Source organism: Lepus europaeus, chromosome X (genome assembly GCF_033115175.1).
Source record: "Lepus europaeus isolate LE1 chromosome X, mLepTim1.pri, whole genome shotgun sequence".
Classification (NCBI taxonomy): domain Eukaryota; kingdom Metazoa; phylum Chordata; class Mammalia; order Lagomorpha; family Leporidae; genus Lepus; species Lepus europaeus.
Genome location: NC_084850.1, coordinates 42,194,115 through 42,218,522, shown reverse-complemented (window position 1 = coordinate 42,218,522; position 24,408 = coordinate 42,194,115). Strand labels below are relative to the sequence as shown.

General features: G+C 45.3%; 2 protein-coding genes across 4 annotated transcripts in view; one reads left to right on the top strand and one right to left on the bottom strand.

Moving 5' to 3' along the window:
• Positions 1-18,916, top strand: part of SYTL4 (synaptotagmin like 4) — a 58,393-nt gene extending 39,477 nt beyond the window's left edge. The window contains exons 6-17 of one of the 2 annotated variants that reach the window (XM_062183521.1): positions 2,884-2,985; positions 3,727-3,802; positions 4,485-4,575; positions 4,692-4,795; positions 6,071-6,166; positions 7,299-7,477; positions 7,762-7,864; positions 8,346-8,507; positions 12,389-12,497; positions 14,297-14,396; positions 15,136-15,344; positions 17,318-18,916. In XM_062183521.1, the coding sequence (XP_062039505.1) occupies positions 2,884-2,985; positions 3,727-3,802; positions 4,485-4,575; positions 4,692-4,795; positions 6,071-6,166; positions 7,299-7,477; positions 7,762-7,864; positions 8,346-8,507; positions 12,389-12,497; positions 14,297-14,396; positions 15,136-15,344; positions 17,318-17,466 (1,480 nt within the window). In that variant the 3' untranslated portion in view covers positions 17,467-18,916. Of the gene's footprint in view, positions 1-2,883; positions 2,986-3,726; positions 3,803-4,484; positions 4,576-4,691; positions 4,796-6,070; positions 6,167-7,298; positions 7,478-7,761; positions 7,865-8,345; positions 8,508-12,388; positions 12,498-14,296; positions 14,397-14,950; positions 15,102-15,135; positions 15,345-17,317 lie in introns of those variants that run through there. The other variant, XM_062183522.1, reaches the window with a different exon arrangement.
• Positions 18,917-19,693: 777 nt separating this feature from the next.
• SRPX2 (sushi repeat containing protein X-linked 2) overlaps positions 19,694-24,408 on the bottom strand; it is a 28,448-nt gene continuing 23,733 nt past the window's right edge. For both annotated transcript variants that reach the window (XM_062183685.1, XM_062183686.1), the window contains exon 12: positions 19,694-23,575. In XM_062183685.1, coding sequence (XP_062039669.1) covers positions 23,395-23,575 — 181 coding nt within the window. In that variant the 3' untranslated portion in view covers positions 19,694-23,394. The remainder of the gene's footprint in view (positions 23,576-24,408) is intronic.

Here is a 24,408-nt window from a genome sequence, read left to right as displayed (position 1 = left end):
CACTTGGTCTTATTTATGTGATCCTTTGACACTTAATCCTATATATATGATAAGTTATACGTTTACTATGATCATAAAGTATACTATTTTGTGGCTGTTAGTGCTCTCTGAATGTTATGCACCCATCACTACTATCTAATGTCAAAATATTTTCACCCTCAAAAGAAACTTCATACCCATGAAACAGTCAATACCAATTTCCCCAACACCATAACCTTCTTTCAGTTTCTGTGGATTTGCCTGTTCAGGACATGTCATATCAATGGGGTCAGATAAAATGTGGCATTTGTGACTTTATTTATTTATTTTTTGACAGGCAGAGTGCACAGTGAGAGAGAGAGAGAAAGGTCTTCCTTTACCGTTGGTTCACCTCCAATGGCCACTGCGGCCGGCGCACCACGCTGATCTGAAGCCATGAGCCAGGTGCTTCTCCTGGTCTCCCATGCGGGTGCAGGGCCCAAGGACTTGGGCCATCCTCCACTGCACTCCCGGGCCATAGCAGAGAGCTGGCCTGGAAGAGGGGCAACCGGGACAGAATGCAGCGTCCCGACTGGGAGTAGAACCCAGGGTGCCAGTGCCGCAGGCAGAGGATTAGTCTATTGAGCCTTGGCGCTGGCCCGTGACTGACTTTTTCACCTAGCTATTGTTTTTAAGATTCATCCATGAAAAAAGAAAGATTCATCCATGTTGTGGCACACATCAGAACTTCATTCCCTTATATGGATAGATAATATTCTGTTGTATAGGTATATACCCATTTTATCAGTCATCCACTGGTAGACATTTGAGTTGTTTCTACCTTTTGGCTGTTACAAATAATGCTATGAATATTCATTTGAAAATCTTATGTAAACACATGTTTTCAGTATATACCTAAAAGTGGAATTGCTGGGTCATTGGGTGATTTCCAGGTCTGAGTTATATTTTGAAAGCTCATTTTGTCTGTTACTAGACTGTATCTAAGAAACAAGAAGCAGGAAGAGTTGTTGCTAGATGATGGTGGTTTAGATCAGAGTAATGGCAATGGAGGCAGTGAGAACTGATCAGATGGCAGATATACATGAAAGACAATAGCAAAGAGGATTTGCTGACAGATTTGACTTGAAAGAAAGAGAAAGAGGGAAGGGAGGAAGAGAGGAGAGGGAGGGACAGAGTGAGAGGGAGGGAAGGTGAGGGTTAGGGAGGGAGAGAAAGAGAAGCCAAAGATGGTGCTTGAGAAAGAAGGGTGCTGCCGTTTGACAAGATTGAGGGAAAAGCTGGGTTGGGGGAGGATTAGGGCTTAGGTCTTAGACTTTTCTGTGTTTGAGATGTCCAACTGGAGATGCTGAATAGAACATTGGAAAAACAAGGCTGGAGTTTGAATAAGAGATAAATTTGAGTTACTAGTTTACAGAGGATATTTAAAGCCATGAGACCAGCTGAGATCATTTAGGGAGAATTCTATATAGAGAAGAGCAACAGCCCAAGGGAGAAACTTGGACATAGTCCAAAGATCAGCAGATTGGGAGAGCAGGTGAGAGCAGCAAAGGGAGACTGAAAAGGGGCAGCCAGTGAAGTTGGAGGAGGAAACCAGGAGAGTGTGGTGTCCTGGGAGCCAAGGAAAGTTACTAGAGATACTTGAGGGAGGATTTTTCCCCTCTTCCTGCTGCTCGCATTAATTCTTTGGGGTAAGGGGCCCAGGAACTGTGTCCTTCCCTTTAGAGATGAGGACTGCTGTTTTGAATGCTCAGGTCCTCCTTCACTGATGTCATTAAGATGCAAAAGATTCTAGTCTTCTGAATGCTATCTTTATAACATACTGCTAATCCATGGATAAACCTAAGCCCCACTGAGGGTATTTGTTTATTATTCATTTTCTAAGATGTATTTATTTATTTGAAAGGCAGAGTTACAGAGAGAGGGACGCACACACAAACACACACAGAAATATTGAGATCTGTTGGTTCATCTCCCAAATGTCCGCAATGACTGGGGCTGGGCCACACCAAAGCCAGAAGTCTGGAATTCCATCCAAGACCCCATATGGGTGCAGGGGCCCAAGTAGTTGGACCATCTTCTTCTGCTTTGCAAGGCATATTAGCAGGGTGCCAGACCAGAAGAGGGATGCTGGTGTCACAGGTGGCAGCTTAACCCCCACCCCACAAAAAAAACACCAGCCCTGTACTGAGGGTATTAAATCAGGAATCAGGCCATAAAATTTTTGAATCCTACTCTACACTAGTCTCTCTTCTACGGATTGAGAATGTAGCCCAGAACATAATATGTAGTCACTGATATCTTAGGGTTTAGTCTAATGGAGAAGAAAGACATTAAACAGATTATTTGTTTACATTACTGAACAAATTATTTGTATAAAAGACATAGTCTAATAATTACATATATAATTACTGGTAGCAAGAAATCTGGGTGCTGCAGGAGCCACATAGGAAGGTTACTCATCTAGAGTTGGGGTGAGAGTGTGCTCAGAGAAATGGGAGGAGTCAACACATAACAAAAGAGTTGAAGAAAAAAACAATTAGGGAGGTGAAGAATGATCATTGTGAAAAGAATATCCCATGCAGAGAAAACAGGGAGAGGGAGAGATTGGGGATATTCAGGGAGTCAAAAGAACTTCATCTTTGTGCAATATAAAGTGTGAGGAGGAATGGAGTGTCAAGGATGGGGCTGGAGAGGTGAACAGGGACGAACCATAAGGACCGTCATGCGAAGGAATGTGAACTCAATCTCAGTAGCAGTGAGGAGCTACTGGAGAGTTGTAAAAGTGTACTCAGCTTTATTTTAGAAAGATCACTTGGGCTCACATTGTGACTGGGCTCGAAGGAGCCCAGAGTAGAGGCAGGAGACCTGCTTCCCTCAAGCATTGGCTCTTGGTTTTTATTTCAGTGTGCCGCTTGAAGTGCCGAAGGTGAAAAGTGGGAAGAGTGCACTGGAGGCTGAGAGTGAGAGCCTGGATAGCTACACAGCTGACTCGGATAGCACCTCCAGGTGAGATTCCTTGATTTCCCCCACCTCTGTTCAACCCCAGAGTTCCCACTTTGTTCTCTAGCCTCAGGACGCACGGTTCCTTTGCTTCTGTGTTCCAGCTTTCTGTCCTCAGGAAACCAAATGAAGTGAGTATTTTCTCTGATCTCACCAGATGTCTTTCAGCAACACTTCTACCGATTTAGCTCTGGACACAGCTTCCTGGAGTAGGCTAATTTCCCCAGTCTGGAGCAGGTGTCTGGTGCAGTGGCTAAGATGCTCACATCTCTCAAAACAGTGCCTGGGTTTGATTTCCTGCACCAGATGCTTACTCCAGGTTCCTGCTAATGTATACTCTGGGTGGCAGCAGTGATGGCTCAAGTCCGTGGGTCCCTGCTATCCACATGGGAGTCAAATTGAGTTCCTGGTCCCTCACTTTGGCCTGGTCCAGCCTTGGCTGTTGTGATGAATGAATCAGCAGATGGGAGATCTCCATCTGTTTAATAAATTCAAAAAAATTTTAACATGATTCCAGGCTGCATAGCCCCAGCAGCAGCTGATTCTTTAGCATTTGCGGGCATGAACGTTTGTGTTTGAGAAAAATTGCCTATTTGATCTTTTGCATTTTTTCAAAGAAATGAGAAGTAAAGTGGACCTTCTGGATTTGACCCCAAGCCAGTGCTCTCCCTCCATAGAACTTTGGGCCCTGGGTAGAAGGGGAAGGGGAAGGTGTAACTTAGTTATAACTTCTGAATCTACCTCCAGGACCGACTCTCTGGATAAATCTGGCCTCTTTCCAGAATGGAAGAAGATGTCTTCCCCCAGATCTCAAGTAGAAAAGGTAAGCCTCAGGTTAGTGGCCTGCCTGATTGCATGCCTCTTTCCTTCACTCCTTTCCCTCCCTCCCTTTCTCTCTTTTCTTTTTTTTTTATAAGATTTTTTATTTATTTATTTGAGAGGTAGAGTTACAGACAGAGAGGGAAAGACAGAGAGAAAGGTATCCCATCCTCTGGTTTACTTCTCAAATGGCCACAATGGCTGATCCGAAGCCAGGAACCAGGAGCTTCTTCCAGGTCTCCCATGTGGGTGCAGGGGCCCAAGCACTTGGGCCATCTTCTACTGCTTTCCCAGGCCATAGCAGAGAGCTGGATCAGAAGAGGAGCAGCTGGGACTCGAACTGGTGCCCACATGGGATATTGGCACTGCAGGCAGAGGCTTAGCCTACAACACTATAGCACTGGCCTCCCTTTCTCTCTTTTCTCGGGCAGAATTTAAGTCAGGAAGTTCAACTTAAACAAATTTCAGTTCAGATGCACTTCGAAACATTTTCTAAGGTTTTGGTTGAAATGTGAGAAAATAAGTTTTGTGCTGCTTCCAGACATTTAATCTTTAAGTTTGTCATGGTTTAGCAAAAGACTGAGCCCAATTCTTCCTAAGGCTATCCTTCCTTACTCATTCCTTCTGTCTACCTCACTGTCTGCCCAATTGTCCTTTTCCATTTCCTTGCCCTTATTGCTTCCTAGGAAACTCAGCCTGGGGGTCAAAATGTGCTATCTGTTGATGAGAGTGAAATGATATTCAAGAAGAACACCAGAAAAATCCTCAGGCCTTCAGGTAGCTGCTTCCCCTTCATGTCCCTTTGGGGCAAAAGTTCTGAGTACCCTTGTTGTTATCTTGGTGTGAAGAAGAGTAGTTTCTCTTTTGATTTGAGTTTTTGGTCTTCCACTCAGAATACACTAAATCTGTGATAGATCTTCGCCCAGAAGATGTGGGGAATGAAAGTGGCTCCTTAGGAGACAGAAGCAAATCTGTCCCAGGCCTTAGTGTGGATTTGGTAAGTGCTCTTGTGTTTCACTTGGTCACTGTATGAAATTTGACTTACCTAGATAATGTCTTCCTCTTTTTCTTCTTCCTCTTCCTACAATAATATAGATACTTTCAATCAACTTGTTTAACTCTTTAGAAAAAGGCACCATTAACCTTAATTCCCCCCAAACTTGTAAGGAAAATTCAGTTCCTTATTTGCTTAAAGAGGGGAACTATTGTTGCTGTCCCATTTACATCCTAATACATTGCTGGATATATGAAAGTACTTCAAGAAGTTCATAGAAAGTGGGATTAAAAGATAGGTTTGTCTTGGCGCAAAAATTTTTGAAATCTACTTTTCACAATGTAAAATTTCCATGAGCTTTCTTTTTTTAAGATTTTTATTTATTTCTTTGAGAGATAGAGTTACAGACAGACAGAGGGAGAGACAGAGAGAGAAGTCTTCCATCCGCTGGTTCACTCTCCAAATGGTCACAACGGCTGATCCGAAGCCAGGAGCCAGGAGCATCTTCCAGGTCTCTCATGTGGGTGCAGGGGCCCAAGCACTTGGGCCATCCTCCACTGCTTTCCCAGACCATAAGCAGAGAGCTGGATCAGAAGAGGAGCAGCTGGGACACAAACTGGTGCCCATAGGGGATGCTGGCATCACAAGTGGAGGCTTAGCCTACTGTGTCACAGCGCTGGCCCCATCCGTGAACTTTCTGAATACCCTGTGTAAGCGTGGATTTCAAAACTTTTGCACCAAAAATAAATTTGTCTTTTTAATTCCATTAAAAACTTTTATTTATTTACTTTTATTTATTTGAAAGGCAGACAGAGACCTTCTGCCCACCAGTTCACTCCCCAAATACACACATCAACCTGAGCTGGGCCAAGCTGAAGCCAGGAGCCTGGAACTCAGTCTGGTTCTCCCATGTGGGTGGCAAGGATGCAAGTACTTGAGCCATCATTTTCTGCCTTTCAGGGTGTGTGTTAGCAGGAAAGTGGATTGGAAGCCGAGAAGCTGGGATTTGAACTAGGCACTATGACATGGGATATGGGTGTCAAGTGGCATGTTAACCAAATGCCTGCCCAAATGCCTGCACTAAATGCCTGTTTTATTCTTTTGAGATATGAGAAAGATGGTTGGAATAGAGCTGGGAAGCTGGAAATGGAGAGATATATAAAAAGGATATGTGCATACATGCACATGTGACACCTCAGAGCTTTGCAATAATTATGTTTCCCACTAGAGGAGAACTTTTTAACAATTTTTATTGATTCTGAATCTATATTATTCCAGGAAGAGGAAGAAGAAGAAGAGGAAGACATCGACCACCTGGTGAAGTTGCATCGCCAGAAACTAGCCCGGAGCAGCATGCAAAGTGGCTCCTCCATGGTAAGTTTCTTTAGTCCTGTAATTATAGACATGGCGAGGCAAGAGGAAGCAAAGAAATGCCTCTCTAGAGAAGACTCAGTACTTGGGGACAGCATGCCCAGCACCCTTCTCAGGTAAGCCAGAGGCATTTGCTTCTTCTACCCTCACTGTAGAAACCTCAGTGCTCAGTGTATATCGAAGTAACTTCCTAGGCCACTGTCCTTGAGATTGTTACATTAGGCAACTGGGGCTAGCGACAGTTGTCATTGCAGCTTTGTGGATTTGTGGACAGTAAGAATAATTTCCCCACTTTAGAGGGACCCCGGCCATGACGTGAGCAAGATCAGGTTTCTTCATCATAGCCAGCTTCAAATTCTCCTATTAAAGGGAACTGAGTACCACTAGCTCTGGCAGAGTTAATTAGCATCCAGGTAGGGTTGAGGTCAATACCACCAGGGAAGCTCATGAAGCTAAAGGGACATTTTCTTCCCTTGTTCCTGACCCTGTTTCCCCTAGGTATCAATCTGTATACTTAGGACATTAGTCAGGCTCACATACTGATCATTACCAGTGAGGAAAGTGCCTTTGCACCACTGGTGGTGTTTTCTCTCCACCCTACCCCCAGTTATAGCCCAAGCTCTTTTTGCTGTAGGTCTTGATAGAGATCAGGTGACTAAAGAAATGTACAGATAAGAAAGACACATTGTCTTAACTAGTAACTAACCCCTTCTTGCCAACATTTTAGCATCAAAGGGGCGCTTCAAAAGGTACATGGAAAATTTGTATTACCTTTTCATTTCATTTTTCCACAAAGTTTTTGGCCTCCGATACAAAATATAGCAACAATGGACTTAGCTGCACCTTACCTCTCCTCCTTGCCCAGCTTCTGCGGTAGGTGAACATGAACAATAAAATGTGTTACAAACAGGGGGAAATGAGAAGCTAAGAGTCTTGATGAGCTGTGAGTTGATTTATGAACCCGGGCAATTGTGAGTGTCTTGCTGGCTCTGTCTTATCTTTTGGGTCAAGGACTGTTGGCAGTGCTGGCTCAGTGCAGGGGTTTCCCAAGGGTTTGTTTTGTTCAGTGACTCTGGCTTTCTGCTGAGGGAAGATGCAAGCAATGCCCGGATGTTTGTGGGTGCTTTCTCTTTAGAGTACGATCGGCAGCATGATGAGCATCTATAGTGAAGCTGGTGATTTCGGGAACGTCTTTGTGACTGGCAAGATTGCCTTTTCCCTGAAGTATGAGCAACACACACAGACTCTGGTCATCCACGTGAAGGAGTGCCACCAGCTGGCCTTTGCTGATGAAGCCAAGAAGCGCTCCAACCCGTGAGTGCTTCCGGAGCCTGACCGAGGCTCTGAGATGAGACCAGACCCTGGCATCTGTCTGGGTGCTCTGGAGCAGGCTTATCACTTCCTGGGAGCGCAGGGAGGTGTGATGCAGGAAGGGACCCAGGATTGGGAAACATCAAGAATGGCATGTCTCAGAGGGCTTGGTGTGGCACTTTTGACATGGCATTTCATCATGGTACATTTTTATGGAAAGCAAAGGGAAGTGAAGAATGGGCTGGAGACAGGACAGCGAATGACTCAGTGCCCTCTTTGGGTTCTAGATATGTGAAGACTTACCTTCTGCCTGACAAGTCCCGCCAAGGCAAACGGAAAACCAGCATCAAGCGGGACACTGTCAATCCACTCTATGATGAACTCCTCCGGGTAAGTATGGAGACGCCAAGGGTAGGAGAACTCATTGTGTCTGGCCCCTGAGCTGTAGCTATTCCTCTGCACCCTGGCCAGTTGACATGGCTTTCAGCAGATCGCGTCTGTGTCTGAGCATTGGTCTGGGCATCTGATCACATCCTGACCTCCCCGAGAAGAACGAAGGTGATCTCTCTCATATCCTTGTGAAGCTGGACAGTCACGTGGCCAAAAGTCTCTTCTTAAAAAATCATGTGGGATACGGAGTCTCCTTGGCAGTTCTTTTGGGATGTCCCAGTGTTTTCTCACTTACTTAAGGAAAAAAATAATTAAATTTCTAGGTCCTCTCATGGTAAGTTTCTGCAAAATGAGGTCCATTGAGGCTTTGAGTGAGGAGAGTCAAAGTGCTTAGAACTGTGGGTTGGTTAGGATTTGAAGTCACCATTTCTGTGAATTGCCACTAACTAATCATCCCCGGCTTCCACTTTTCCCTTCACAGTATGAGATCCCAGAGTCTCTCCTGGCCCAGAGGACTTTGCAGTTCTCGGTTTGGCATCACGGTCGTTTTGGCAGAAACACTTTCCTTGGAGAGGCAGAGGTCCAGATGGATTCCTGGAAGCTCGATAAGAGACTGGATCATTGCCTCCCTTTACACGGAAAGGTAGTCAGCTTTTTAACAATTCCTTCCACAGTGCGATCAGAGGTAGAACTATCTGCAGCGACCTCTGCTGGTCAGTGTTGTTAGCATCTTTGTATGTAGTCTTATGTGGAGTTCTAGCGCACCCTGCTGGCACTTCTGAGTTTGACATCAATTTTAGAGGCACTTGGTGTGTCAAGCGTGAATGTTCTCTTCCGCATAAGCCAGGCAAAGTGTGAAGCCTTGGTTTTGCATTGAAAAGTCTTTAATATGTGTGCCAAGCTTTGCCTCCTAACCTTTCATAGCCTGAGTGTTTCGTAACGTCCTAACTTGCATCTCTTTTCCAAGTTAACCCTCTGGGTGTATCCTAATCTGTGCCTGTTTTCCAAGCTAACTTTCTTGCTGAGGAAGTGGGAAGTAAAGCAGTTCATGAAACTCCATTGCTGTGTTCCTCATTGCACGGGCGAGAGAAATTTACTCTGGAGATGGCATCTCAGGTGAGAGTGCAGCAGTGTGGCATGACCGTGCCTGGGATCTGAGTGCAGGCCTGCACTGAATCCTGGTTCTGTCGCTTGTCCACTAGGTGAGTCACCTAACTCATGAAGTAACTTAGGAAAGTCACCCAAAGCTCTAGGAGCCTCAGTTTCTTGTTTAAAGATGGACAAACAATAAAACAATAATGTGCCTCTTTTTCAGGATTATATACAAAGTACCAATCAGAGCCTGGCACATAGGGAACGTTCAACAATCCTGCTTAAGTTGAAATTGCTAAAACAGGACTCAGCAACTTCTTGATCATCAGAACTATACAATGACAAAGTTCCTCTTTACAATTGTTTTATATTAGCATCTTAAATGTTTAAGATAATCCATGATGCATAGAATATTTTTGGAAAGTTATGAAAGAAATTAGTATTGATGGCTGCCTCTAGGGAGAGAGACTGAAACAGAAGGAGGATTTTGGCTGCTTTATATGCCCCTTTTGAACATTTGAACTTTTTGCAATGTTAAGAAAATTAAGCATTAGAGGACATACATGCACGTGGTTCAGAACTAAACCAATAGAAAGTGTTTTTTAAAAGAGGAAGTAGATTTCATTCCCCAGAAATAACCATTGTAAACAGCTGGTTGGATATCATTCTAGAAATCTTGTATCAAGCAGCACAGATATACATCTACACATTATACACACATACACACACACAAACACACTTTTGCACAAATGGGCTCATGTGAACCTCATTGTTTCTCTTGATTGTGGTAATTTTACAATTTATCATGGGCATCCTTAGGCCACTGCTTACAGATCTATCTCATTTTCTTTTCTCATAGCCTTCTGCCATGTCCCTGGATGCTAACTTACTTACCACTCCATCACTAATGGGCGTTTAATTGTTCACATATTTTACTTTCTCTTAAAACCATGCTCTAGTATATTCTGGGCTTCTATAACTGTCAGAGGGATTCCTGGTGGTGGAATTGCTGAGTCAAAAGAAATGCATAACTCATAATTTGATAGCTGTTGCCCTCCAAAAATAATGACAATGGCAATTTTTTCCCCTTTAAATACTAATAAGAGCAGGAAAGCAATTATTAGAACCTAGAATTTTTCAAGCATCTGACATAGAAGTCATCCTCTCGGGTCTACTAGTGATATGATTGTACTGGACATGTCACAAGCTACTGCCAATTAAAATGTCTTACATAAAGAGAAGCAGCTGCATTAAAATGGGGGTATTTATTCTTTGCAAAGAATTTTGAGCCAGAATTGAAATGTGTTGCTGAAACAAATATGCCAGTGTCTAACTAATGCTAAACTCCATTTTTAAAAAAATCTATTGAAGTTCATAACCTAGAAATTAATAAATTGCATGGACTTTCATAAATGACAAAATTCTACTCTCATATATCTATTTTATCTGAAAGCATTCTACATTTGTTCTTTCTGGTTTTTCTTTCTTGTCTCTAGAAATCCATTTGCTCCCTTTTGGTTTTCACTTAGTAGCATCCGCCTCTTGCTTCTTCTGCGTCTGTCCCCTGTACTAAACTTTGTGTTGTCTGGGGATGTGCTACCTGACCCAGACCTATGGGGATTAGGCCTGTCTAATGTCAGTGTGTTCAGAGTAAGGACCCTAGTGAACACAGGCATGGAAACGGGCACCTCTAGTCTACCCCAGCCCAAGCTCTGGATACCAAATCATAAAGAAGAGAGTCAAATCAGAAAGACCCAATAGAGTGAAGCAATTCTACCACTCAAAGCAAAAGATGGTAGGCCACAAACTACTCTCATGCTCATTATGTTAATATCTGTGGAGTGTCTATTGTGTGCTCATATTTTGCTATGTATTCAACGTACTAGGATGAACAAAAATAGACTTGATTCTTATCCTCCTGGCACTTAGATTCTGGTGGTAGAGACAGACACTACTCAAATATAAATGAGTAACTGTAAAATTGAGAATTGTGCCATATTCAAATCCTTGTAAGAGTTCCATCTAGCCCTCACATCTTTGCAAGCCGTTTCAACAAACATACTTTCTATCTTTAGAAACAACACTAGTGATATGTGCCATTCTCATTCTAAAAGACACTGTAGCTGCCATTATTATAGAGGAAGAAGGGAAATCCCTTTAATCCCTAGTCTTTTCTCCTCCCTAGTGGAAACAAGTGTTAAGTTTGCATCCTTCTAGGGTTTTCTACGCAGTGTAATACTCTGGCTAAAAGCATGTACTCTGTCTGCATTTGAATCCTGTATCTTCCAGTTACTAATTGTGTGATCTTGGGAAAGTTACTTAATGTCTCTATTCCTCTGTTTCATAGCTTGTAAAACAGGGATAATAATACCTGTCTCATAAGGAGTATCTTGAGAATTAAACAAAACAATGTATTTCAAGTACTTAAAACAATACTTGGCACATAGTAAGTGCTGCATAGAAGTGGCCATGATACCACTTACTACTTACGTATGTATATATTCACATAGACAAATATGAATATATTTTAATGTAAGTGGGATATTTTCTTTTCTTTTTTTTTTGACAGGCAGAGTGGATAGTGAGAGAGAGAGAGAGAAAGGTCTTCCTTTTTGCCGTTGGTTCACCCTCCAATGGCCGCTGCGGCCGGCGCATTGCGCTGATCCAAAGCCAGGAGCCAGGTGCTTCTCCTGGTCTCCCATGCGGGTGCAGGGCCCAAGCACTTGGGCCATCCTCCACTGCCTTCCCGGGCCATAGCAGAGAGCTGGCCTGGAAGAGGGGCAACCGGGATAGAGTCCGGCGCCCCTACCGGGACTAGAACCTGGTGTGCCGGCGCCGCAAGGCGGAGGATTAGCCTGTTGAGCCTCGGCGCCGGCCGTAAGTGGGATATTTTCTCTGCACAGTGCTTTGTTGGCTTAACAGAATGTCTTAGACATCTTCCCATGTCAGCATGGACACATTCCCTGCATTCTCATTCATGACTGCATGCCACATGCCATAGGAAGATATTGAAATCACTCATGTAACCCTTCCTAGATTGACTGATATTTAGGCTGTTTCCACTTTCTGGCTACTACTAACAATGCTGGCAGCAAGATTCTTCGTCATGGTGTCGATCCTTTGTGAGCTGTGTGGCAACCTTGCTGGAAGACCTTTGAGTGCTTGGAATCTACTAACTGTGTCCCCACGGTGCCATAGTAGTGGGGATTGCGGAAGGCTCTTGGTTGTTGCCACTACTAGGCTCCTCCTGGAGACTGCCTTGAAAACCTGTGGCAGCCATGGCCTGAGGACCCTGGGTTGTATTCATAAGGAGCTAGGAGCCTCTTTTGCTGAGAAACTGTTCTTGGGGGATACTGTTTAGGATGCCTTCAGGGAGTGATCCCAACTGCCTGAGCAGCCCGGCTTGACGTGATGGGTTTCCCTGTGTTTCAGGTCAGTGCTGAGTCCCTGACTGGCTTGCCATCACACAAAGGCGAGTTGGTGGTTTCATTGAAATACATCCCAGCCTCCAAACTCCCTGTTGGAGGTGACCGGAAAAAGAGTGAGTTTTCTCTGGGGCCCTGGCTTTAGCCCTTAGTCTTCTGCACAGGATCTGTGCGAGGCTGCTGCTGGCTCTGGGTAGCACAGGTGGAGAGCCCAGATTGGGATGCTCCCTGGCTCAGGGAAGACTTCGTTACTAAGGAAGCCTTTTCTGTACTTGTCAATCGAAAGGGAGCACCTTAGGGTTGACATTGCTTTTTTCTAAATACTATTAAACTGACATGGTCTCAGTACATCTACGGCAGGCTATGAGGACGGAAGAGAACAGAAACATTGGGGCCGCAAAGGGCAGTTAGCAGGAGTGGTCAAATCAAGTTTGAGGAGTAGGAAATCGAAGGCTGAGGAAGAATAATTCAACATGCCAGGCACTGTGCTGGTGACTATGGATATGTAGGTGACGCACAGGAGGAAGATGTGGTATTTGAGCTCCTTTGAGGACTGAATTGAACCAGAAGGACAGTCATGCACTAAAGGGACACAGGTACGGGAGTCATGAATTCTGTCTGGTTACATTTGGGAGCGCTAGGAGGAAGTAATGTTGAAACTGGACACTAGGACTTTACTAGACAGAAAGGAAGAGGATGTGGAGAGAGGAGAATTTCCAGTAGACAGGATTGCACATGCCAAGGTTTTAACAGGCACGGGAAATGTGAGGTTATATGTGAGGGTGGGGGAGTGACCCCTTATTTCAGTGGACTGCAGTGTTGGTACACATGTGTGGCAGGGGGCTGGAATAGTGGCTTAACTGAAAAGAGCCTGGCCACAGTGGTAAGGAGTTTAGCTTGATCCATCAGCCGTGGGAAGGCAGAGTTCTTCCAAAACAGATCTTCAGCCAGGTCTAATCGAGAAGATTTGGGGCATCAATGAAATCCCCAAAGAGGGTGTGTTGAATGTTTAGAGAAGTGATAGAACCATGGGGAAAAGCAACAGTGAAGGATAAAGAAGAAAAGAATTGGCAGCGAAAGAGAGGGACACCAGGCGAGAGAAATGCCAGGAGAGCTTCGGAAAAAAGGCACAGGGGGGCACGGGCCAGGCCAGCTGAGGACTGAGCAGACTCGCCTCACTGGCATCGCACTGTATTTTCAGCACATTAGTTGGGGCAGAAACCAGATTTCACTAGAAACTAGACTGAGTGAACGAGGTCAAGCAGTAGAGCCAGTGAGTGTGGATTTCTTTTTCAGAGTAGTTGATGGTGAAAGAAAGGAGACACATCAAGAATAACCTGAAGAAGAGATAAGCTTGAAGGGAGATATTCTTTTCAAAGAATATCAAAGAATGTTTTCTTTTTCTTTCTTTTTTTTTTTTTTTGAAAGAACCGGTGAGATTAGCACATATGTAGACTGAGAAACAAATATTACAAATGGGAGGTGAGGGTCGAAGTTGGTGCTACCTGATGAGTCCTGTGAAGTGAGGACTGGAGCAAGAACTCAAGTGGAGGAGTTCCCTCTTTTTAATCATTCAACAAGTATCAGGAACTTTATTTCCTAAGCCTCAGTTTCTTCATCTATCAAATGAGGACAAAAATAGTGTATATCTCAGAGGGTTGTTTTGAGAATGAAATGCTTAAGGTAGTATCTGGCACATAGCCCATTCCCATTTGCAGTTACTATTTATCGCTGTTGTAGTGGGATTAACTGAGCACCTATGGCTTATAGTCAGGTACTGGGCTAGGTACTGAGGAAACAGGTGAAATCTGCCTCAGGTTGTTACAGAGCAAGAAAAGGGAGTGCTGCATAGCTAGAGCTTAGGACAAATCCAGAGGTGTAGCAGCTCACTTGCTGTGGCTGACGTCCCTTACAGGTAAAGGTGGGGAAGGGGGAGAGCTCCAGGTGTGGATCAAAGAAGCCAAGAACCTGACGGCTGCCAAATCAGGAGGGACTTCAGACAGCTTTGTCAAGGGGTGAGTCCCTGGACCAGTGCCAAACTAACTAACCAGTTCTAGGACATGAGAGCCAAGGGAGGAACCCAATTTAACCCTTCCCTGTGGATGCTGTCCTTATGTGTCCTCCCAAGCCCCAGCTTTGTTTGCCTTGTTCCTGAAATTCCATAATGGTAACACCTCCACCACCACTTGTGTACTGGTCTAAGCCCAGGTTGGACTGGGCTGTTGCGTTGCTATGCAAAGAGTAGGAAGGTAGTCAGATACAGTCTGGCTGTTCTCCCACTCCTGCTCTGAAGTAGTCCTGGATGAAAACCCATGGCCCCGGACTGTGTGGATTTGGGAACTCGGGGCTTTGTTCCCTGTGATTTTTAAGCAATGCTTGCTATCCCCAGATTATAGATCACCCATGGATGGACATTCATTACCAAATCTTGTTTGGTTGAGCCTACAGATGCTGCCATTGGTTTTATTTAAAGAGAACCTTACCAAGTAGCAGTGGAACCACATATCTAAAGCCTAGTTTTGGTGGAGCACAGATAGCGACCTCATTAATATATTCATTTCCTCTCCAGGTAACAGGAAGTGGATCAGGTGCATGATCTAGTGGAGGTAGTAGGACGTCTGCTTCAGCAGATTCAAAGGAGGATCTGGGTGTTGATGTACCTTGCTGGGCTAGGCCTGTGGTCAGGGAAAGAGGACTTTAGACAGACGTTGCTGGCTTTGAGTAGCCTGCTGACTACTCCCCACCCTCTGCCAGATACCTCCTGCCCATGAGGACCAAGGCCAGTAAGCGTAAAACTCCCGTGGTGAAGAAGACCCTGAATCCCCACTACAACCATACATTTGTCTACAATGGTGTGAGGCTGGAAGATCTACAACACATGTGCCTGGAACTGACTGTGTGGGACCGGGAAGCCCTGGCCAGCAATGACTTCCTGGGAGGGGTCAGGCTGGGTGTTGGCACTGGTGAGAGCCTCTCCCCCATCCTCGCTTGTTTCAAAGGCCTCTTGCCTATTTCAATCCCAGTACCTCCCTTGCCCCCCATCCTCCCCCCCCCCCACGCTCCTGCACACACAAAACTCCTCTATGACAACAGTTACCTTCTTTCTTTTCAGTTAACATCTAGCAAACACTTACTGAGTGCCTACTATGTGCCAGGCCGAGGGGAAGGCTGAACTTACGTACTGTTATGTGTATAGATAAATGTGACCTTGATTGCAAGGAATGCCATACTCTTCCCACCTATAACTCTACAAGCCTGCTTATGTATCTGTACTGTAATTCCCATCTCATGTCTTGTTAAAATGGAACGAGTCTTTGCTAGCGAAGGCCAAGCTCTCTCCAAGTATCTGGACCACCCCAGCACCCCTGGCCCACTGACCTCACCTGTGTAATCTCCATCTGTCCTGGGTGATCTGTTTCATCCTCCTTCCCTGGCAGAGGTGAATACAGATGTACCCTAGTACTTCCACTCTTACTGAACAACAACAACCACCACAACAAAAAACTCCCTTCACTACCCTGCTCCCCTCTCTTCTTAAAACAAATGGCCTCCACTTTCTTCGCTCTCCTTTAGTTCTCAACCCATCGGGAGCTAGCTTCTGTGCCACCACTCTGCAGAGCAGCTGGTGATGCCACAATATGATTTTCATCTTCCTGGAATTTGCAGCACTGTTGAACCCTGCACACCACTCCCATTTTCTTGAAATACTTAGCTTCTAATGATATTATGCTTTTTGCTTTCAAGTCACTACTTCACTCCTCAGTTTTCTCTATAGGTTCCTCATTCTCTATTCAGACTCTAAATGTTTGGGTCCCTCTCAGAGCTTGGTCTTGGACCCTCTTTATTTCTCTCTCCGTAGTCTCTGCATTCTCATGGCCTTAACTACCACTTGTATATTGACAACTCACACAATTAACGCACAGCGCCCAGAGTTATGTTTGTACACAGGTAAGCCTGGGCCCCCTGCTTACAACCCTGCAGTGGCTTCCTGCTATATGTGCAACACAACCTGAAGTTTGTACTAGGCCTGCAGGCCCCTATCTTGTCTGAAAGCTCCTTTCTTTCTGAGTCAAACGAAATCTCTCTCACGTGTGCTCATCAGGCTCCAATCACGGTGACTTTCTTTCCACTATCCTAATTTACCCAGCTCATCCGCACTTCAGAATCTTTGTGGTTATTGTTGCTGCAGCCTGCAAACACTGGCTCCTTCCCATCCTTCAGGTCTTATCTCAAATACCTCCTTCTCAGTCCACCTGGCTATGCCATGTTCTGTGGGTCCTAATCCAGGCACTACCAGTCACTTGCTTATTTACTTTATACTGTGAATCACACTATCCCAAATACTCTTGCTGGTTTGCTTGTATGTTTTTTGTCTTCCCTGGTCAAATGTAAGCTGCCTGAGGGCAGGGACTTTTTTTCTTCTGCTTTGTTAACCATGGCGTCTCCAGAGCTGCGAAGAGTACCTGGCATAGAGTAGATCCTCAATAAATGTTTGCTGAGTGAATGAATGCACAAAAGAACAGGAATGAGGCCACCTCCCGTGCTAACTTTTGGCCTGGATTATACAGCTAGGGAAAAGGGTGTTCAGTGGTTGTGCTTTGTTGTGTTTCTGTTATCTCAAGTTGAAATAACAGAAGGGTAGGAGCCCTGACATGAGGGGGCAGACATGAGAGCTCTGTCACAGTCCCAGAATAAGAAGTCTTTGGTAACTGTGTACCATTTGGAGCCCCATTTTGGAAACCTGGAGTCACTGATGGGTTCTCAAGGGCAAACATCTGTGCGGGATCGACAGGGAGCACTTCCCAGACTTCTGTTCCCATCAGCCCATCTCCATAGCACACTATCTGTTATGGGGTGGCCTTGCTGTGTAACCCATCCTGCCTGGTGGGCTGAGGATTGGAGCCCCTGTTCAGCCTCCTCTGGTGTTTCTCCTCAGGGATCAGTAATGGGGAAGTGGTGGACTGGATGGACTCGACTGGGGAAGAAGTGAGCCTGTGGCAGAAGATGCGCCAGTACCCAGGGTCTTGGGCAGAAGGGACTCTGCAGCTCCGTTCCTCGATGGCCAAGCAGAAGCTGGGTTTATGAGTCCTTGCCCTCCTCTGCAGGTGCAGCCCTGGCCAGGGCAAGTCAGAGGAAGTGAAGAAACCAAGAGTGAAAAGTTATAATTTAATGTGTGTGTGTGTCGTGTGTGTGTGTGTGTGTGTATAGAAACGTGTTTTTGCGAATCTCACTGTGCTAGCTAGAGTGATGTGGATGTGCCCCTCTTTTTAAAGCAGGCACAAGAGTAAGGTCTCTTTGAAAGGTTTTTATTTGTGCATAATCTAGTATGTTTTCAAGAGTCCATTCTTGCTTATATCTTTATGAGGTTTAATTAACTTAAAAAATCTTTTTAAACAACCTTTTTAATCTTCTGTCTAGCTCTCCTTGTCCCTACATGCCCCGGAAGTCCTGCCTATCTTTGGGCATTAGTACCAGTCTGTAGGTTAAGCTGTGCCTGATCTGAGGCCAAGGCTCTAGAAAGCAGAGTGGGGTTACAAAGACAGGGGAGTGTGGGAGACAGGGGAGTAGGTCTTCTCCTTCTTCTCCAAGATATGCTTTTAACTCATTTCTGCCCTGACAAATTTCTCGATGTCCACTTTTAACTTTTCCCCTGTTTCTAAGCAGCATCTGCTTTGTTTGCATCTAATGGTTTTCTTTGAAATACTAGGAAAATTCCCCAGCTCTTTCCAGTTCCATCCCCTTTTCCTAGACCTGGGGCAGGGGGAACCCTTAGAATGGAGATGATGGCCTTTTGACTGAGTCGGAAACATGCCCAGTGAGAACTTCTAGATGATCCCCGAGGACTCCAGTGACCTGAGGGTGTCACAGCCCATACCAGATTCTTAGCACTTTTTAACACTGATGCAGCAGCAGTTGTTGGACACATCTTCCCTCTCATGTAACACAGCCTTCTTCACGTTTGTGTCTGGGTGTTTGACTCCTAACACATGGTCTACCTACCACTGTGTCTGCATGAAGAGTCAAATACTGTCTAAACGTTCTCCAGGCTGGGCACTGTTGGTGCTCCAAGAGAATGTAGACAGAGAACTCTCTCCTTTCTGCAGACTTCTTACCTGAAGTGGTTTCCCTTCTCAGTGTTGCTGTTGTTTCCTAAACTTGACCGCCATGTATGGGTGTGTTGAGGCTTTTCCAAGAAGGGTCTGGTGAGCTAAGTTTCATTTTCTGGTCTTCACTGTCCCAACCTGACCTTTTGGTTCTTAGGAGTGTATCTGCAGTAAGTCGTGTGTGGGAGGAGTCTGTACCAGAGAAGGAATCCCTTTCCATTCAGTCTACAGCTAGCTGACTCTCTGAAAAGGCTCCAGGGGTGAGGGTGGCTCCAGGGGTTTCTGTTGTATGTGGGAACTGAATGAAGGAATGATTTGTTTGGTGTGGGGTGATATTGTACTGGAAGGCATAACTTGGGATCCTGGGCTGTAACTTGCTCCTTTGTTTCCCACCCCCTGACATGTATGTGTGCTTCAATAAAGCTTTCTCACTTATCAAATGTTTGCATTTGGTAGTTCTATAGATGCTTTTGTCTCTGATGTCCCGACTTACTGCTGTTGGTTTTTCACATGGCTTGAAGAGTAAGCACCAAAGTGAAAAATGCCCTTTCCCTAACCCTCCTGTGCTACTTTGAAGAAAATTGACCTTTCCCCAGATTGCTGCCTCATACTTCCACTGAGCTCTGACCCCCTTACCCTTTGTGTTTGGTATCTAAGGAGAGCAACGAGAACCCATCTGAAAAGTGGCATTGCTTTGCTGTCGTTCAGGGGACTCTTCCTGTAGCTTCATAGACACCCCTGTGCTGGAGGAAGGAGAGGGAGGTTCACGCAGGAATGAGGGAAGATATTCCATGCTGTAAGTGATTCTTTTTGGACCCTTCAGTGTTTGTGGCAGGTGATGACTTTTTCCTTCACACCTACTTCCATTATTTAGTTTTGAGAGAGAAGTAACACAGATGCAGAGTAACCCATATCAGAAATAAAGCCCTGGTTTGTAGGTAGAACCCAAGCAATTCTTGGCCTCTTGTGCAAACGGGTATTACTACATATTGAATGCCTTGTGTGTACAAGGCTTTATGTAGATCTTCTTTAATTTCTCCAAGCACCTTGTGAAATAGGAAATCTTCACTGTCACGTAACAGAGTTGGGATTTGAATCAAGGTCAGACCCTATCATGCCATGCCACCTCCTGTGAGAATGACATGTGTGTTAAGGGTGAAAAATCAAAAGGGATGACTCATCTCTTCCAAAATATCTTAAGGAAATAAGTTTAATTTACAAAGCACAACAATCAGAATGCTTTGGACATTACATAGCCAGCTTAGTAACTTTATAGCTTGGGTGTTTGTGTTCGAGGTAGCGGGGGCAGGGGCGGGCACTGGAGTAGAGAGAGAGAGGGAAAAGGAGGGAAGGGAGGAGAGAAAAGGATAGAGTGAGGACTGGGTGGGGGAGAAGTGAGAACAGAGAGAGGGGTGGGGGAGTAAAGGGTTGAGAGCAGGCTAGCCCGTTTGGGTCTGGCTGTGGCCCTGATTCTGCTACTGTCTCTTTCCCCTACTTAATGGAGTTGGGGTCTCTTCCGTCATAGCCTACAAGACTACAAAAGAAGTTAGAGTGAAACTTCACCTGAAGAAAGTAACACTGACTTGCCTTGACTGCTCAAAATGAAACAAAAGCTCTAGAATTCTTTTAAGCTAGAGGAGCAATTACAAAGAGGACTTTACAAGTTCACTGGGGGGCCAGGCACTCAGCCTAATGGCCAAGACACCTGCATCCCATGATGGAATGCCCTGGTTCGACGCCTTGCTGCGGCTCCTGGTAACAGCTTCCTGTTAATGCAGACGTTGGCATGCAGCAGATGGCTCAAGTAATTGGGTGCAGGCATTTGGGGAACCAACAATGGGAGCTCTAGCTCTATATATCTCTCTGCCTCTCAAATAAAAAAAAATTAAACATCCATGGAAAAATGGAATTTAAAAATGACTTTATTCTGGTGCAAAAAAATTGAAATCCCAGCATACAAGCAGTCTCCAAAACCTTCATGAAAAGTGTATTAGAAAAAACTATACCTAGATTTCAAAGTTGTCTTTTGCAACAAAATGATCTTGTAATCTCATTTCCCACAAATCTTTTGAAACGTCTTTGGATAGGCAAGAGTCAGACCCAGGTGGGAACTCTGTTCAGGAGGCAGTGGGCCTCCTCTGAGTTACTGTTTGGTCCTTTGACCTGCCTAGCATGTCCTGGCTTGTCACTGGAAGTGTTAGTGATAAGGACAAGGAAGGACATTCATCATGCCCAGTGCAGTATGCAGTCATTGCCTTTGGGACCACAGACCTTGTCTGACCAGAGATTTCCCACAGGAGCTCTTTTTTTTTTTTTTTTTTTTTTTTTTTGCCTCCTGCCTCTAACTTGCTTCCTGCCTCTCCTGTATTTCCTCGTTACATTCCACTCAGCAACTGCCTTTTTTATTTTGCATTGTAAAAATGAGACTCTCACTAAAACCCCAAGGAAATGGCTACTCTCTGACTCATGGCTGAACCCGTATGTTCTAGGCTCATGATTTATGTCCCACCACTTTGCTTTTATTTTTTTTTATTTTGTTTTTGCTCCTTTTAAAAAAAATTTATTTATTTATTTGAAAGGCAGAGTTACAAAGCTAAAGGGATTGATAGAGATCTTCCATCTTCTAGCTCACTGCCCAACTGGCTACAGTAGCCAGGGCCAGATGAGGCCGAAGCCAGGAGTTTCATTTGGGTCTCCCATTTGGGTTCAGGGGCCCAAGAAGTTGGGCCATCTTTCACTGCTTTCCCAGGCATATTGGCAGGGAGCTGGATCAGAAACAGAGCAGCCACGAATCGAACTGGTGTCCATGTGGGATGCCAGTGTCGCAGGTGACAGCCTAACCACTCTGCTTTAAAGAGCCAATTTCTTTGGGTTGAAAGCCTCACATTTCCCCCATTCCTCTGGGGCCCACTCTAAGCCTTACATCTGAGTAGGATTGGGGAAGATGGACTCTTTCTCCTTTTACCTGTCTTTAAATGGAAAGTAGGAAAAGAAATAGAGGCAGGATGGCATCATGGCTCCAGACTCTGGAGCCAGGCTGCCAGTGTTGAAATCCTGGCCCTGCCACTTACTAGCAGTCCAATCTTAGGCAAACTGTCTAACTTTTCTGAGCTTCAGTTCCCTCCTCTGTAAAGGGCTAATAACAGACTTTAATCAATACAGTATGAAGAATGATACCTGGTACACAGTGAGTGCTCCAGCATTCTTAGCTCTGCCTACCTAACCAACCTGCCTCCTTCTTACCTCTAGTTTTCTTTTCTTTTTTTAAGATGTATTTATTTATCTGACAGGCAGAGTGACAGAGAGAGAAAAGGGAAGAGAGTGAGAGTGAGCTTCTATCTGCTGGTCCTCTCCCTAAGTGGCTGTAAATGCCAGAGCTGGCCCAAGGCCAGAGCCAGGAGCCAGGAGTTTCATCCAGGTCTGTGACGTAGATGAAAGGTCCCAAGAACTTGGGCCATCTTCTGCTGCTTTCCCAGCTACATTATCAGGGAGCTGGATTGGAAGTAGAGGAGCTAGGATTCAAAGCAGCACTCTGATATGGGATGCCAGTGTTGCTGGAGGTGGCTTAACCTGCTGTGCCACAATGTGAGATTCCCCCCTCTAGTTTTCTACTGATGACTCCCTGCATAAAGCTAAAGGAGAAAGGCTTCTGAGTCTTATCTATGACTCTGGGTCCCATAAGTATATAAACCACTTCTCAGTGGCAAGGGGTGGGACTGCAAGTCCGGGTAGGCATGTGTGTTTTGGTGGGGTGGTGGGTATTCCATTTGACAAGGCACTACCTCAAATTTGTTTTCATTCTTGGTTCACAGGGTTTGACTTTGTGCTGCTGTAACTCTCACCTGTTCTGTGCTCATCTCTTAAAAGTAGTTATCTGGGGTGGGTGTTTAGCTTAGCGGTTAAGACACCTGTGTCCCATATCAGAGTACTTGGGTTCAACCACCCACATGGGAGACCTGGATTGAGTTCCCAGCACCTACTTTGGCCTGGCCCATCCTCAGCTGTTGCAGGCATTTGGGATGTGAACTGGTAGAAGGAGCTCTTATTCTTTCTCTCTTTTTCCCTTCCCCTCTCTCCCTCCAGTTCTTCTTAAATAAATAAAAATATTAAGTGGATATCTTATGAAGTCAGTACACAAGGCTGAGTCTGTTTTCTCTTACTTTCCCTACTACCTGCAGTAGTGCTTTTGAGATTTTCTATATCACAGGCTGAGGGGGGAGGGCCCTCTCAGGAAGGGATTGCATTGTCAGCCTTTTGCTGTGGGAATTAGAAATCTCAGTAAGAAGAGGTTCTTGTCCATGAGCAGCTGGAGGGGCCAGCAGAGAGCATCCCACATCAATGGTTCATAGAACATTTTTAGCCCAATGCCCTAGAAAAGGAAATGACAAGCAAGTTCAAGAATGTTTTGTAGCTGCCTGCTCCCCAAGCCATGATGTAGTTATTCTGTTGCTGTGAGGAAAATCCAGCTACACTTGCCTAAAGTGTCTTCGTTGTCTGTTGAGATGGTGCTGCCCTCTGCTGTCACCTTCGAGTAGAAGACCCATTTAAAACAGCTGGTTAGTGAATGAATTTAGGATTTACTATGCCAAAGACTTTGGAGAGCTGGGAAGAGACCCAGGTTAAAAAAGAAACATCTTCTACTTCAGTCCACTTCTCGGGGCCTGTCCTTAGTCCCTACCTAGCTTCTTATGCTCCTCTATTGCTACCTGAAGCAGAGACTTACTTAGGGAAACTATTACACAACCCTGAAAAGGGTGCCTGGAAATGTTGCAGGATCGATGAACCTCAGCCACCTCAGAGTTCTATCCCTAGAACTGTGAGAAACAACCATGTCCTCCTTTCATTAGGCCCCCATCTTAGTTAACCAGGGAAGCTTGTCCCTTCAGCTCCACCATGCCCTGGCTCAAGTTCACTCGCACACATCCCTTTGCTCTCGGCGCTGGGTCAGCTCCTGGTTGCTCAGCAGGTAGTCATCAATGAATGTGAAGATTTCCTCAGGGGTGACGGGTTCCATGTAGCGTTCCCTGTCCATACCCTGCTTGTCAATCAACACCATGTTGAAGTAGGAACGAGTGAGGCGCTGAAATTGCCTAGAGAGAGCAACCAGGAAGATGTGAGACCTTAGCTAGGCATCCATGCCACTGTCTCCACTACTCTGTGACCTCTCCCAGCTCTATCGATGGGCTGATTCCTCTCCCACCCCACTCCTGTCTCCATCTCCTCCATTACCTGTCTCACAAGCCCTGTTGCTTTCTTCCACTCAGCCTCTAGTCTTGCTGTCCCCATGCATCAAGCTCTGCTAAGCCACCTCATCCCAGCTGGGGCAGCCGTGTGATTACCAGGCTGTGCACTGGTTGCAGGCCCTTGTAACCGGGTCTCCTGTGCATGGCTCTGTAGGCTGTGTGGTGACTCCAGGGATACCTACCTAGCACAGGCACTGTGAAGTGTATGCACATCAAACATGGCAGCCCTGGGGTTGAGAACTACCCCCTGGCTAACTTCTTCTGTACCTGCAAGTCTTCAGGCTCCTAATTCTGATGGTTTCCTAGTCTCTCCCCTAACATGAACTGAGTCTTTCTGCCTCCACTGAGACTCAGTCCTTCTATAGGCAAGTGATGTTTCTAGAACAGAGAGCAGTGATCTCCGTATTGGCCATAAGTATTTGTGGAAGCATTAGAAGGGTGATAAAGGATAGATAATGAGAAAACTCAACTACCCCCTGTCCCTTACATGGCCTTCTCCTTTCTCAGATGCTGGTATGTATGTTAGGTTTCAGTGCCTAGAGATGGCTTTTGCTCCTTTGGAGACTGAAGGCAAAGAGATGAGGCCATGAGGCAACAGGATCAGAGACTTATCTGAGTCAAGTTTAGGTCTGCCTCCGTCCTAGCTTTGCCTCAGGGTCAGCTTTTATAAAGGTGCCTTT